The sequence below is a fragment of the Aulonocara sp. 'chitande type north' Nkhata Bay genome, linkage group LG3 (assembly GCF_057382095.1).
Source record: "Aulonocara sp. 'chitande type north' Nkhata Bay isolate Kocher_YH1m ecotype deep benthic linkage group LG3, A_spYH_male_GT1.1, whole genome shotgun sequence".
NCBI classification, from domain to species: Eukaryota; Metazoa; Chordata; class Actinopteri; order Cichliformes; family Cichlidae; genus Aulonocara; species Aulonocara sp. 'chitande type north' Nkhata Bay.
In genome coordinates, this window is record NC_141346.1 from 19,085,099 (window position 1) to 19,101,850 (window position 16,752).

General features: G+C 41.6%; 1 protein-coding gene across 1 annotated transcript; it reads left to right on the forward strand.

The window, feature by feature from the left end:
• The first annotated feature begins 11,419 nt into the window (after nucleotides 1-11,419).
• LOC147334360 (putative high affinity immunoglobulin gamma Fc receptor IB) lies at nucleotides 11,420-15,424 on the forward strand. Its single transcript, XM_086271607.1, has 7 exons — nucleotides 11,420-11,450; nucleotides 11,924-11,959; nucleotides 12,151-12,414; nucleotides 12,494-12,739; nucleotides 12,824-13,066; nucleotides 13,606-13,702; nucleotides 15,121-15,424. The coding sequence occupies exons 1-6, from the start codon at nucleotides 11,420-11,422 to the stop codon at nucleotides 13,689-13,691; spliced, it is 906 nt and encodes a 301-aa protein (XP_086127733.1). The 3' UTR covers nucleotides 13,692-13,702; nucleotides 15,121-15,424.
• The last annotated feature ends 1,328 nt before the right edge of the window (nucleotides 15,425-16,752 follow it).

Genomic DNA, 16,752 nt, shown 5'->3' on the forward strand with positions numbered 1-16,752 from the left:
TCCAGCTTTGCTCAACCTGTCTCGTTAGCCCCAATCTCTCCCAGCTGTGTCTCCCTCCTGTTTTCCATTCCCTGATTATGTCCCAGTGTATGTAAGCCCTGTGTTTCTCTGTGTCAGTGTAGTGATTGTCTTTATGCTATATGTTTTGCACTGTGGCTCCCTGTGTGTGTTTTGTTAGCGGCTTCCCAGTTTAGGTTTTGTGTTCAGCAATAAAAGCTGCCATTTTGAGTTCAGTCCTGTTTCCAGTGAGTCTGCGTTTGGGTCCAATTCCTGCCTGCAAACAGCCGAAACATGACAACACGGCTCGGTTTGGAGCAGGGCCCTGTTTCAGGAAGCCGGTTTAGTGGAAAAACTGAGTAAGTATACCCTGAGTTAACGAAAACTCTGGGTTTTCGGTTTCACAAAGCGAGTTCAGCTGCAGCCTGAGTGAGTCACTATGACGACACACTCCGTGAAGCTAACCTGCCCCCTAGCAGGTTTACTACAACTAACCCTGACTGTCTCCGCCCCTTTGTCGGAAACCTGACAGTAGGAAGTGTCAGACATGGCGTGCCACTTCCTTGAAGAGCCAGTAGATCGTGAAGCCCAAATTCTCCGCAGAGCTCTCCGCCGGGAGAGAGTGATCAGAGCGCGTTTGGACATTTTATCATTTCCTGATGATCTTCTGTGCGAACGTTACCGTTTCTCAGCACAATCAATAAGTTATTTGGATAACATCCTCAGGCCATATATTACGCATGTGACACATCGCGGACATGCTCTCAGTTCATTGCATATTATTTGTATTGCACTTCGGTTTCTTGCAAACGGGAGCTTTCTGTATAATATTGGTGACGCTGAGCACGTTTCCAAGGCTACCGTCTGTCGGGCAGTCAGGAATGTTACAGTTGCACTGAAACGTCTCCTGTACTCGTTTGTGGTGTTCCCCGGTCACAGACCCACAAGATTCATCAAAGAGGGATGCCACAAAATTGCAGGTATCAGGATGAACAAAACTTAATTTATGATGTGGTGATACTTGGACTACTACTTAAATTTTACATTTATTTTCAGGGTTCCCAGGCGTGATTGGCTGTATAGATGGTACTCACATTCCAATTATTGCTCCTTCAGTAAATGAAGGAGACTATGTGAACAGGAAGTCTTTCCACAGCATTAATGTACAGGTACATAGTTCCCTGTAGCATGTCAAACTAACAAATTATTTCATCATAGTAATGGATGCTAATTTGTGTTCTCTGCACTGTGAAGATCATATATGATGCTGCCAACATTATCACAAATGTGGAAGCCAAGTGGCCAGGCTCTGTTCATGACTCACAAATATTCCGTGAATGTACACTGAGCACAAAATTTGGACATGGTGAGTTGAAAATACTTTAAAATATATAAAGACCAATTGCTTCAGGGACATTTGAACTGAAGTGTATCCTTCTGTCTTAGGAGAGTTCACTGGCTACTTGCTTGGTGATAGGGGGTATCCATGTTTACCCTATTTGCTTACCCCTTACCCTGACCCTGAACCGGGCCCACAGCAGCGATATAATCTGGCTAATTGCAGGACAAGAGCCAGAGTTGAAATGACTATCGGAATGCTTAAGGCCCGGTTCCAGTGCCTGCAAAGACTCAGGGTCACCCCAGAAAGGGCATGTGACATTATTGTGGCATGTGTGATTCTTCACAACATTGCCACAATTAGAGGAGAACACTGTCCTTCTGAACCAAACATCAGCAGTGATCCAAACCATGAACATCCTGACCCTCCCACGGACATACAAGATGGAAGAGCAGTCAGAGACACCATATGTCACAATCATTTCCTTTGACCCATCACCTCAACATGTTGAAAGAAGAATAAACAGATTTTTTGTTCAACTGGCTTTATTGGTCGCCTGTATTTCCTGTACACAAAGTATTACAAGATGTAAACCTCATAAAGTGTCTCTGTTGCTTCCTCCTCTGTAACAGCTGTCAATGTTTCTTCATTATTTTCCTGTAGTAAAGAAATAAACAACATTGCTGTTCTACTGTAAACTCATATAATCTGTGGAGTATTACATGTTGGTCTGGCTCAACAGGAGGCTGCACCAGATGCAGTACACCATCACCATCAACTGATAGAATATGAGGTTTATACAGGTCACTTATAACAAGGGACCAAATGGCAATTAACAAACATACCAATCAGCTTACACTTCATTGTCATTATGCTCTCAAAGACAACCAAGACTGAGGCAAGGCAAAATCAGTAGGAAAATAACTTCACTACAAAATAATCCATTATGGTAAAGAGTTTATCAAATGAATGAGCAGCACTGCAAAGGTGACTGTGAAGAAAGGATGTATGCACATCATGTATTATTTTGAATTTACCCCCTATGTAGGCACTTGTGTCTTGCGGGGTTATTGACTCAGAGGATGTCCCCGCAGAGATGCCTTCGGCCACAGGGCGCCCACTGTTTTGGCTGAGGGCCAACTGCTCAGCCTCTGTGAGTGGTGGTGGTGGTGGAGGACCCCCACCTGTTTTTCGGGCCTCCGCTTTTTTTCTGTTGGCTATAACGGGTCACATTTGAGCATACAGAGTAAGCAAATATGTACTTGTAATGTGCTCAGATAATTTCAATAAGTGCTTACAGACAGAAAATTAATGTAACCTCTAACTGCAATTGATTTACATCGGACAAACAGACCAAGCACTATGGCTCATAATACAATTACACCTTACCTGTTTGGACTATATTTTTATATTTCATTTTTACTTGCTGCCAGGCACGTTTGGGGCCTGTTGGGTTGCACCTGCGCTCACATCACATCACAAAATAAAATGTATAAAATAACAAATAAAATAACATATGATAAAATAACGTGTTAAATGGGTGGAAATCCCTAGATCAATGTTTAAATTAACACTCACGCATTGACTCTGTCGGCTATGTTTTGCCATGCATGCTCACTTTCTTTTGCAGCTGTCGCTGTGTTACTTTTTTCCGCGGAATTTGCATGTTATCGGCATATGCTGCCATCAGCATTTCGGCCTCAAGCGCTGTGAAATACATTGACCGCGCCTTCTTTCCCTCCGTCTCCATGGTGACTCGCTTAATCTGTGCTCCGCTTATCAGGGCTTTATGTATCCTCGTCCGCGCGCTTCACTTGGGGTTAAAGCAACTCCGCCTTGATTGAACTAATTGTTATCAGCCTTTCTGAAACGGAATATTCCGAGTTGGACAGTTCGGGGTTACTCAACCGTGAGTGTCGTTTTTCACTCTGAGTTTTCCAAACCGGCTTCCTGAAACAGGGCCCAGATAACAAAGAAAGAAACAATTAAAACTTCACCTCAACGCCAGTCTAAAGCATGAATCATTCAAAGCTGGAAAATAAAGACTGAGAACAAAGTGTGTATGTGTGCGTTTGAATAGCTTTGATTTGAAGAAATTAAATTTGAGACGTTATTTTCAGGCCATTTGCAACTTGTAGAGAGTCCTTGCTTGTTGTTGTTGTTTTTACTGTAACCTACTAAACATTAGTGATGGGCAGATGAAGCCTCATGAAGCACTGAAGCTTTCCATCCAATTGGTTCACCCCAACGCGAAGCTTCTTGAAGCTTCATTTGCTCTAGCAGGACACCTACTGGACGTAAAAATATTAGTTGGCATGAATTTGAAGAGTGTGGCATTTTGCACACAGCCTGTAAATGTCAACAACAAAAGGAGTGTGTAAAACATCTATATTGTAGTGATGGCAGTATACTGTGTATATTTATGCTAGCAGTATGGAAAATGATTATTTGCGGCAAAGTTCGAACTGCTTCCTGAACCAGTCACGTGGTACAGCCGGGCAGCGAGGCTTCGGACGTCATCATTTTCAGCTCCTCCCATAAATGAAGCAAGCCTCGATACGCGCTTCGCGGAAACGCCCCCTCCATTACTCGACACACGCTTCGAAGCCTCGATACAGAACGTCACATCACTACTAAACATGCACCTTTTCAGTCCAAAGGTTTTCAAATTGGGGTTTCCAAACAGGCAGAACAATCCTAACCCTTAATGAGTTGCCAAAGATGGCTGTGAGGGGGTAAAACTGATTGAGCGTGGAAAAAAAGAAAAATCCTTCTTCACATCTGTCTTTAGTTCTTTTAAACTACTTATTGCTCACTTGCAGGACTCATGTATTTGTAGAAAAATGCTCTTTAAAGTAGTCATTTAAGGTTCTGGGAGGAGTGAAATGCAGTTCATGAATATGATATTTGACTGTAAGCTTTATACAACTGTGTCTTTCTGTTTCAGTGTAAAACAAAATACATAAGATGATAAAGTGAAACTCTTTAAAAAATAGATTTAAATGTTTTTCAGACATGGGAACTTGTTTAGGCTGCCAGTTAACTGCATTTATGCCCAAAGTTTTCTTCTAAGCATTTTGGTGAAACTGACAGCAGATGCCTCAAATTCACTTCTGTTTATGTAAAACTGCCCTCTAGTGGAAGGTGGCCTGATATGATTTTAAACAGCACTTTTACACACCTGGTATTCCCAGATTGTTTCCCATCAAAGTACAAACAGGCCCAACCTGCATTGCTTCTAGGCTCAGGCACGCTCAGGTAAAGAAGGTCCAAAAAGTTCAAGGACTCTGCTTTCTAAAAAACACTTTAACTTTCTTAGCTTGCACAATGAAACATTAAAATGTGTTTTCCTCTAGTGGTCACAGAGCACAGTAAACTATAGCAATAAATGAAAAATGACAATTTACATATCACTTCACAGAAGAACAACTAACTAAAAATGCAGATTACCCAGACTGAGTTTCTTTTTTGTCATACAGACAAAGACTAGAGCAAAGATCAACAGTGAGCACCACTGAAAGCACCAGTAAATCCATTAACCGCTCTCTCTTGTGCCACAAGTAGGTAAAAGAGCATCTCTGAGCACACAGGATGTAAAACCTTGAGGCAGATGTGCTACAGCAGCAGAAGACCACACTGGCTGAAACTGCTGTCAGCTAAGAACAGGAAACCGAGGCTAAAATTCACTCAGGCTCACCAAATATAAAAAAGATTCTAAAATCACGTCCTGGTCTTATGAGTCTCAAAGTGTGCTGAGAAATTCAAATGTTAGGGGCAGAATTTAGTGTAAATGACATGAAAGCATGGATCCACCCCACCTTGGATCAGTGGTTTAGGCTGCTGGTGCAGTAACAGCTTGCAAAAAGTGACTCATGGACCTTTAGTGGACAGAGAACGGTCTCCAAAAAAGGGGCCCCAATGTGTTGGGCAACTAAAACATCACTTTAAAGAAAGAATGGTAGAATGTCTCATCAAAGCTGCATCACTTAGTCTCCCCACTTCTCAGTTTTTACTACAAAAGGAGCTGCTGCACAAATCCATTATTTTTTTAAACAGAAGAAACTGTGTAAATATCAGATATGTTGGCACACATTCTACATATGGGGTGGAAAACGTGCGGGAAGAGGGTGGGGCTTAATCTATATAACATAAAGAATGAAACGGTCATATCAGTCAAGAGGACAATGAAGGAAGCAACTCTACTCTGCAAGTAAAGAACATCTTTCTTTTAAACATTGAACTTTTATTGTCTGCTGTGTTAATCACTGATGATGGAGGACACATGAACAAGAAGTCAGGCTGATGTAACAGCAGATTAAAGTTTCTTCCATGTTAACCAGTGAAATCCACAGAAATGAGTCAGTTATTACATCAGCTGACCTTTAAAGTGGACACAGGTCTTCATGATCAGAGCTACAAGTTGTGTCTATGTTCTTCATGCCGCCACACAACCATGACAAAGCAAGTGAAATAACAACCTTGAAGGCACAAAGACACAAATTTGTGCTGAAGTGTCGATAAACTCTGAAGAAAAAACAACAGTTCCACGCTGTGTTGGGAAAACCATCATCTGTGATTGTGACTTTTCTCCAGATGCTGACAGCTGTGATCATAGAGCGCAGAAGCTGAACTGAAGTGAAATAATTACATTCTCAACAAAGTGTTTACATGTGAGCAGTTACACATGAATGATTAACACATAACAGGCAATGAATTACCTTCTTGTGCTGCAGCTCCCAGCCACTTATAATAAAATTGCATCCCAGGGTCACACTAATACTGTCAACAATTTCAAATGCAGCTTTCAAATTTTTAAATCACATATTGGATCTGCACACAATGTGTTGTTGATATTCTTTCATATTCTAATCTAAATGTCCTTTCTTCCTACTTTTGATTTCAGTACTTTGCTGGACAACAATTCAAGGTCAGTAAACTTCTTTAAATATGATGTTTAGTCTTAATGCGCTTAAAAGGATGATTGAGGAGTCAAAAACCAATCCAGTTCCTAGATGATTGTTTGTTTTTCACTGAGCGAAACAAAATCTAATTTTTACTGTTTAGGCTTTTGTTTAATATTTTTATATTCCTTTTTGCAAGTAATGAAACATTTTAATTTTAACCCTCACAGCTCGTCTGACTGTGAGTCCCAGCAGCTCTCAGTTCTTCGGAGGAGAGTTTATGTCTGAGCTGTGAGGAGGACGACAGCTCTGCTGAGGAGAAACACAAACAAACAACAGAGGACTCAGTGTGGAGCTGACTGGGTAAGGTGGTCTGGTTCCATCTGTAACATCTATGAATGGCACAGTGGAGTTTACTGGTGTGAGTCCAGAGAGGGTCCCATCAGTAACATGGTTAACCTGACAGTCACTGGTAAGCTGAGTGTGTGGAGTTAGTGTTGATGAAGCTGTGTGTAAATGGATGAAATGCTGTAGTTTGTCTCTGTGTTGAGGTGGATCAGTGATCCTGCAGAGTCCTGTCCTCCCTGTGATGGAGGGAGATGACGTCACTCTGCTCTGTAAAACAAAGACCACTCCCTCCAACCTCCCAGCTGCTTTCTATAAAGATGGCTCCCTCATCAGGGAGGAGCCTACAGGTCACATGACCATCCAGCATGTTTCCAGGTCTGATGAAGGCCTCTACAAGTGTGACATCAGCGGTCATGGAGAGTCTCCATCCAGCTGGATCACTGTCACAGGTGACACACTCACCTGTCTGTGTTTCTGCAGGTTTCAACATTCACAATGTGACTTTTAGCTGATGTTCTTTATTTAAGGGAGATCTACACCCACACCTCCACCGTCTGGTTGGAGTGGCTCCTCCACCACTTCCGGCAGGAGCAGCCCTTCACCCGGCTGTTCCCCCTCTTCCGGCATTCAAGGACCCCCCGCACGCCTCGTCCACCACCTCTGGCTGGCAAGGTGTCCCACATGGCAGACAGCTGGCATGGTTCTCCAGCGATGAAATGGAACCAGCAGGCACAGAAAAATCTGGCAGTGGTAATGCTGGCTGGAGCTGTTCAGGGCATTGGCTCTGCCCAGGCCGTGACAGCAAGGTGCAATCCTCAGCTGGCTAAATGAGTTCACGGAAGCTTCCAGAAGAGGACGGAGACGGCTGGGTCAACGCGCTCGGGCTCTCAGCAGAAACTAATTGCTCAGACAGCTGAGATGGCAAGGCAGAGTTTCCAGGTAATGCAGGTTGTGTTGGCTTCTTAGTCTCCAGGAGTCCAGAGTCAGCAGAAGGCTGAAACTCAGCCTCTTGGGAGGCCCTGGGAATGACAGTCTCCAATAAGGCCAGTTTTTGAGAAGCAGCTAAAGTCTTAATAGGATTTGCTCTCTGCTTTGAATAAGCAATCAAAAAACAATCCTTTAAATTAACAGGCTTTGAATAAACAGTCCCAGTTATATTTACTCCCTATATCCATAGGGCCAGAGGATGTGGCCTCTGAGGAAACAGTTTTTGAATGTACAATTTGAGAACTTACAGACACAGAGATGCTAGTTTACAGATACTGAAGAGCTATGTTCAGGGTTGACAAACTCTAGCGTGCTAGATCAGCTGCTATACAAACAGTCCTTGAGTTTGTTTCTGCTGAGCAATGTTTATGCTTAAATCTTCAGAGCAGGGGTTACCACTCTGTGTATACATAGCTCCACGCACAGAAAGGGAGGGTGAAGAGCAGCTCTACAGCGCAACAAAACAGGTGAAGCAACTCAACCACCTGAATAGGTGACTCAGACCCCAGACTCTGCTTCCTCTACAGATGTCAGCAACTTCCCACTAACACCCAAGTTTTTGCATCAGCCACTGCCCAAGCCACACGCCACTGATGCAGCCGGGAACCTGTCAGCTGCCCCTGGAGGTCAATAGCTAGTAGCAACAGCCACAACAAGAGAGGTATAGAGCATGGTCCAGTCTGTACTCAGCCTATCAAAAGTCCTGCCAGAGATGGAACTCAAGGATCTTTTGAATTCAGGCCAGATAACACATAGGCTGGACTATTGTCAGAAAATAACATGACAATTATGATAAAGTGAAACTCTATTTTCAATAGATTAAATAGATTAAATAGATCAGCTCCCAGTGATGAATTATCTTTAGAGCATGTTTGTGAAATGTTCATCTGAAGAAAATTCAAAAATGAGTCAGTGGGCTCAAAGATGATTGGTTTTGCTTCTGGGTTTATTTCTATGTTATTTTTTTCTCTCTTTTTTCTCTTCAATGGCCAACAGACTTTAGCTCAGGATGTCACTCATACAGGGAGTGCAGAATTATTAGGCAAATGAGTATTTTGTCCACATCACCCTCTTCATGCATGTTGTCTTACTCCAAGCTGTATAGGCTCCAAAGCCTACTACCAATTAAGCATATTAGGTGATGTGCATCTCTGTAATGAGAAGGGGTGTGGTCTAATGACATCAACACCCTATATCAGGTGTGCATAATTATTAGGCAACGTCCTTTCCTTTGGCAAAATGGGTCAAAAGAAGGACTTGACAGGCTCAGAAAAGTCAAAAATAGTGAGATATCTTGCAGAGGGATGCAGCAGTCTCAAAATTGCAAAGCTTCTGAAGCGTGATCATCGAACAATCAAGCGTTTCATTCAAAATAGTCAACAGGGTCGCAAGAAGCGTGTGGAAAAACCAAGGCGCAAAATAACTGCCCATGAACTGAGAAAAGTCAAGCGTGCAGCTGCCAAGATGCCACTTGCCACCAGTTTGGCCATATTTCAGAGCTGCAACATCACTGGAGTGCCCAAAAGCACAAGGTGTGCAATACTCAGAGACATGGCCAAGGTAAGAAAGGCTGAAAGACGACCACCACTGAACAAGACACACAAGCTGAAACGTCAAGACTGGGCCAAGAAATATCTCAAGACTGGTTTTTCTAAGGTTTTATGGACTGATGAAATGAGAGTGAGTCTTGATGGGCCAGATGGATGGGCCCGTGGCTGGATTGGTAAAGGGCAGAGAGCTCCAGTCCGACTCAGACGCCAGCAAGGTGGAGGTGGAGTACTGGTTTGGGCTGGTATCATCAAAGATGAGCTTGTGGGGCCTTTTCGGGTTGAGGATGGAGTCAAGCTCAACTCCCAGTCCTACTGCCAGTTTCTGGAAGACACCTTCTTCAAGCAGTGGTACAGGAAGAAGTCTGCATCCTTCAAGAAAAACACGATTTTCATGCAGGACAATGCTCCATCACACGCGTCCAAGTACTCCACAGCGTGGCTGGCAAGAAAGGGTATAACAGAAGAAAAACTAATGACATGGCCTCCTTGTTCACCTGATCTGAACCCCATTGAGAACCTGTGGTCCATCATCAAATGTGAGATTTACAAGGAGGGAAAACAGTACACCTCTCTGAACAGTGTCTGGGAGGCTGTGGTTGCTGCTGCACGCAATGTTGATGGTGAACAGATCAAAACACTGACAGAATCCATGGATGGCAGGCTTTTGAGTGTCCTTGCAAAGAAAGGTGGCTATATTGGTCGCTGATTTGTTTTTGTTTTGTTTTTGAATGTCAGAAATGTATATTTGTGAATGTGGAGATGTTATATTGGTTTCACTGGTAAAAATAAATAATTGAAATGGGTATATATTTGTTTTTTGTTGAGTTGCCTAATAATTATGCACAGTAATAGTCACCTGCACACACAGATATCCCCCTAAAATAGCTAAAACTAAAAACAAACTAAAAACTACTTCCAAAAACATTCAGCTTTGATATTAATGAGTTTTTTGGGTTCATTGAGAACATGGTTGTTGTTCAATAATAACATTATTCCTCAAAAATACAACTTGCCTAATAATTCTGCACTCCCTGTAGAAAAAGAAACTTTTTTGGCTATGAGGAAGTTTTTCAAATATAAAACCTTGTAAAATCTTAAAACACAGATATAATTTGGATTTGTCACATTAGAAGATTTTCTGTCAACAGTCAATGCAGCGGGGGATTTTGTTGTTGTTGTTGTTGCAATACCAAAATTCACCACTGGTACCTGTAATATTACCGTATGGCATGTGGTAACTATTACTGATCTAAAAGCATATAAATGACTTAAGTTGTAATTTGGAGCAAGTCTAATCTTTAACAAGAAGCTGATATAGCAGGATGGGTGAGTTTTAGCACCAGGCGTGTGTGTCTGTGTGTGCAAGTTTTCTTGCGTGTGATGAGTCAATGGGGAGAAAAAAAAAGAAAAATCAGCCACGTCCTCCTGAGTGACGGGTCCCAAGGAACCATAGTCTGGTGCTGCCATCTACTGACACTAAAGTGCACCAACAAGCCCTCCAACACTGAGTCTGCACAAGTGAAAGGTCACTAACTCGCATAATGAATGTGCAACACCCGTTTTTTATATTTTGAGATGAAAGGAAGGCAAAAGTGACTCGAACAACCACTCGTTACAACAAAATGATACTTGCTGTTCTCTGAATGCACCGCATATGAAGGAGATTCTGTAGCAGCAGAAAAACCACACCAGCTGAAACTCCTGTCAGCTAACAACAGGAAACCGAGGCTGCAATTCACACATTCACTAACCAAATGTAAATAAAAGATTCTAAAAACACTGCCTGGTCTGGTTACTTTCAATATATTCTGAAAGATTTAGGTAGGGTCAGAATTTGATGTAAACAAGGTAAAGCACAGACCCATCCCGTTTCCTATCAATGATTCTGCTGCTGGTGCGGTGACAGCCTGCGCAAGTGTTTTTGTGGGCAACAGTCTCCAAGAACCCCGCTGTGCTCAACAGCTAAAACTGCATATCTGGGAAGACTGGGAAATTTTCACCACTGCATCCCTATTCTCCCAGCTCTTCATTGTTAAAGTGTTGCTAAAAGAGAAGCTGCCAAACAACACAACACATTTTCAAACACTAAAAGCGGTTAAATTATTGAAAGTGCAGCTTTGTACTCTTTTCTGTCAAATAACTTTTAAACTACAATTTGAATTGAATGATTTTTTGTTTTAACTTATATTTGTCACACATCTTACACATATAGAAAAAAGACAAGCTGGTGAAGAGGGTGGGGTTTACCTTGTCTCTATAACGAAAAGGAACAAAAGGTCACGTCAGTTAAGAGGACGATGAAGGAAGCGTCTGTACTATGTCTGCTCTGTGAGTAAAGCATGAATTTTTTGGTTTTTCTTTGTTTTAAATGTTGAACTTTTACTTTCTGTTCTGTTAATCAAAAGTGATGAAGGAAAAAGAAGAATAAAAGCACCACGTTATGGTAGTGCTCTTTATGCCACCAGTACAGTGAGAAAAAAACCCCTAATAGTGCAAAAAGACAGTTTTGTGTGACATTTACAGAGGAAATGATACTGCAAAGATTTCTTTCTATATATTCATTATTATCGACTTCTAAATCTACCTATGAATTTACATGAAAGACGAAGAAGAGTTTTTCCTTAAATTGTTCTCACACCCCCTCCTCGACCTCTGCTTCGAGGATTCTGACATTTAGTGTGACTCAGAAGTGTTGATTCATTCAAACTAACATAATCATCCTGCTTTAATCATCCCACTCCATACATGACATTATTCTTTAGTCTTTATTCTATACTAACCTAATTGTAATTTCTCCTTAGTTCTGACATCGGTGTTTTACTGGACAACAAACCAAGGTCAGTAAACGTCTTTTTTTAAATATAAATTGCTAAAATGGTGATCAGAATCAGAAATATCTGGTGTGTAGATGCTTATGGGCTGCTATAGCACATTTAAATCTTATTTTCATTCTATAGGCTGATTTCATCTAAACAATAATTTATATTACTTTTGAAATTAATGAAAAGCTTATTTTTAACCCTCACAGCTCGTCTGACTGTGAGTCCCAGCAGCACTCAGTTCTTTGACGGAGACTCTGTGTCTCTGAGCTGTGAGGAGGACGACAGCTCTGCTGGATGGACTCTGAGGAGAAACACAAGCAAAGAAACCAGGACTCAGTGTGGAGATGGGTTTGGAGAATCAGCTGGTTCTTCCTGTACCTTCAACCACATCGTCCTACTGGACAGTGGAGTTTACTGGTGTGAGTCCAGAGAGGGTCCCATCAGTAACATGGTTAACCTGACAGTCACTGGTAAGCTGAGTGTGTGGAGTTAGTGTTGATGAAGCTGTGTGTAAATGGATGAAATGCTGTAGTTTGTCTCTGTGTTGAGGTGGATCAGTGATCCTGCAGAGTCCTGTCCTCCCTGTGATGGAGGGAGATGACGTCACTCTGCTCTGTAAAACAGAGACCACTCCCTCCAACCTCCCAGCTGCTTTCTATAAAGATGGCGTCTTCACTGGGAAAGACTCTACAGGTCACATGACCATCCAGCATGTTTCCAGGTCTGATGAAGGCCTCTACAAGTGTAACATCAGCGGTCATGGAGAGTCTCCATCCAGCTGGATCACTGTCACAGGTGACACACTCACCTGTCTGTGTTTCTGCAGCTTTCAACATTCACAATGTGACGACAACTTAATGACTGTTTGCTTTATTTTAGGGGAACACACCACCACACCTCCAACTACATCCACACCTCCAACTACATCCACACCTCCACCTACATCCACACCTCCATCTACAGCCACACCTCCACCTAAAACCACCTCGACCACCTCGACCTTTCCTGCCGCTTCCTCTCCTCTTCTCCCGGTGTTGCTGACTGCTGGAACACTCTGTGTCATAGCTCTAGTGGTCTTACTGATTGTTTTGGTGGAACGATATGTTGACAGGAAGCTTCAAGGTGAGACTCCGACTTTCAGGCTTTTCAAAAATTCATGATTCAAAAATGTTTTACTGTCAGTTCTCTACTTGGACACACAGGATAACTCAAATACTGTTTCTTACTCACCTCAGTGTAAAAAAAAGACTTAAGAAAAGTTAAAGGAATATATAAAATTCAATCAGTGCACTATAATGGCAAGAGTGTAAGATATAAACGCAATATATAAAATAAAGCAGCAAGATATAAATCATAGAAATTAAATAGAATAAAATAACATAAATTGAATGAATAATTACAGCAAATATGTAAACTTTATAACATCTTTATGTGCTTTATACATAGAACAAACTGATTGATTAGTTCGTGGATTTGTTGATTCATTCATTCATTCGACGCTTTCATGGGTCAATCTGTGGGAGCTACAATAATACTTACAAATTCAGCAGGAAAATCATAATTACTTTCCCCACAATAAATAATCTGAATGATTAATGTAATGGCAGTAGTGTCTCTATGACATGTGCACTGATGTCCTCTCTGTGTGTTTCATTGTGCAGAGAGCGCTTTGGCTGCTGTCTACTCAGCAGTGAGGACAGAAGACATCTGTTATGTAGAAATCAAGATTAAAGAGAAACCCACATAAACAAAGACCAGGTACAGCTGCTCCTCTTTGTCTTAACGCTCTGAACAATTCCAGCTATTCCTGGCATTCCAGTTTAAACCAGTGGTGTCAAACATAAGTCGCAGAGGCCAGAATAAGCAAAGACTCTAATCTGACTCATTGGATGACTTTGAAACATTTGAAGGAGAGCAGAAATGTTGGACGACTGTGTTGTCATAAGCATTTCAGATTTTCCTTCTCATAAAGACCTCCCGTGTCAATTTACACTAATTAATTCAACTATTGATTTCACACTTCCTTTTATATAATACAGCTAAGGGATAAAATCAATTTTAAATCAATAGAAAACAAGTGCTTGTTTAAGTTTGAGTTTAAGTCAAAGAACAATGTTAAGTACAGGAAGTGATGTAGACTCAGAGTCAAGCTGGAAGGAAATGCAGAAGAAAATTAAGCACCTCAGATTGTCATGAGGCCAACATTTACACTCTCTTACGCACTCCTTTGATTTTCACGCTCTTCTTTTGGATTTTCCTGGTTCTATTCTAACAGCACGGCTCTGCATCACATCACACTTGTCAACATCACACTTGTTTGGCTCTGCACATGTGCAGAAAAGAAAAAACAATAGAATAGAAAAATCCAAAATGATCTAAAGGTAAAAGTGAGATAGGATGTGCAAGGTGTGAAAATGACGTTTTCTCACTGTAAAACCACAGCAGCAGCATCCGCCTGTTTTTTATTTTTTTGTCCTGTGTGGGAAGATTGGTTCATACTTCTCAGACAGTTTATTTTGATGAGCTTATTTTGTATCTTCCAGTTAAAAAAATGTCAAAACAGAAAAATGTAAGTCACGTGATCCAAGCACGGTGAGCTCATCGGTTTAAATTAACACTGACATCATTAGCAGATCCGTCCCTTAGTAGGTTTAAAAATGATTTAAATACAACCTCAGACAAACAAATGCACGACATGTTACAATGTTCATGTTTCAATTGTTTTCTGGGATGGATGCTGCTCTATAAAAACATATAGAAAGCCACGTAGCAAACAAAGGAGACCTAGATACAGAATATTGACCTTTTGTCAGAGTAAAAACCCACAGCAACAGTCTCCACCTGTTATATGTTGTTCCTGTAAACTGCGTGAGACCTTCGGTATCTTGTGGTTGAAATGTATCAAAGAGCAGGGGGTGCACCTGCAGATGCTGTGTGATCTGAAGTTTCACATATACTGTTTATAGTATTCATAATTCAGTGTGTTAGGGTGATTAATACTTAAAATGCAGGTTTGCGCCTGAGAGACTTTAGACATTGAAACCTTTCGTTAAGATACGTCTTAACTGTAACTGGTTTGACGTGTTCCTCGCTCTCTGTATATGAATATAACAGACAGGCCAGGTTTGTGCACAGGTGCTTATTGTTTCTCATGATGTTTTAAACTGTGTGTTCAGATTGTGAAGCCAGAGCTCTGTACTGAAGATTCCCACCAGTCCAGCCGATGACTTCCAGCTACTGGTCCAACCGACCCATAAGACCCCAGGACATAGATGTGTAATACTCATATATTTCCGTGTGTTTTTCTCATCACCTTACACAGCCAGCACGCTTGCCTTATCAAGAGTATGTATAGTATGTAATGCATTAATGCAGTAATGGAATGCACTGTATATGATCCCCTATTGATCTTTCTATCGATCTATTTAATTTCTAAGTGGGAGACCGTGTTGTCTGCTCCACAGCAGTGATCTAGTTTTTCTGCAGAATCAATAAACTTTGGTCTCACTTTTGTTCTCGTGTGGTTCTGTGGGTTTCAGAAAGATGTCTGATGCTAACTGATACACGCCACAGCTGCACACTATAAACAGCAGGAGCATTATTCAGTGGCTGGAAACTTCAGAGAAAAAAAGTCAGAACAAAGTGCGTACGTGTTCGTGATAGGAAATGAAGTCTGTTGGGCTATGGATGGCTGCACTGGGAGATGACGTTTAACTTAAGAAGCTGTACACCGCATCTTATCTGGCGTGCAGTTTGCTGTCTGTGGTTCAAAGTCTGTTACACTCTCCAAGGTCCCAAAAAAAGAAATCGGTTACATCTGATGTTTCAAACAAATAGAGCTGAGTGTCTTTTTCAAATGATCAGCTAGTTACAAGTCTAATAGATACATAATGAGCAGATTCCAACTCATTTTTTAATGTCTTACCTTCACAGCAGCACATCAACAGCTCAGTGCTCCTGCAGCTGCCGTGCACAGATGTGATTACAAGTTAGTGTAGTTTCTTCAAGTTCCTTCTTATTGTCAGCTCTCATAAAATAACAACTGCTCTCTTGCACTAGTCATGCATTTGTGAAATAATAAAGTAAACACCTGTTAAAGTGTTTCTGTCATAGCAGTGTGAGTGGCGGGCAGATGTGACAGCAGTGTGCAGAACGCACATGCAGGGTTTTCTTTGTTGCAATAAGAAAAGCAGTATTTGTAATATCACCATTTAGCATTTAGGTAACAGATGTGAAGTCGTGGTTTTAAAGAAGAGTTTAATGAGCTGATTTAGCAGCAAAGGTGATTCTTGGATGTGGCACCAGCTCTGGCCGCTCTGACCACCATCTCAACAATAAACCAACAACTAGTGCTGCCATCTACTGACACTAAAGTGCACCAACTAGCTGTACAACTCTGTGTCTGCACCAGTGAAAGGTGACTAACCTAACAATGTAAAGGTGCAGGAGCTGTTTTGCATCTGATATGAAAGAAACTCTACAGCAACCAATAGGAGAGCCTCAAAATGTCTTCTGTAAATACTCAGTCACACTAACCAGGGCCAACCTGCATAGTTGCTAACATCAGATATATGGCACCTCCAGTGCGGAGCATAAAAAGCAGAAACACAATTGTGATACCAACAGGAGTTCAAGAGCTTGTGTATATAGTGTAGGAGGGTTGAAATGGTAGGAAGACTGAAAGGCTGACACACCAAAAATAACGTCAGTCAACGGCGCTGGCACGGCTGGCAGCCTTAACCCAATTTCCCTCGGGATGAATAAAGTATAATCAATCAATCAATCCAAAGTGTTTTATACTTGATGTT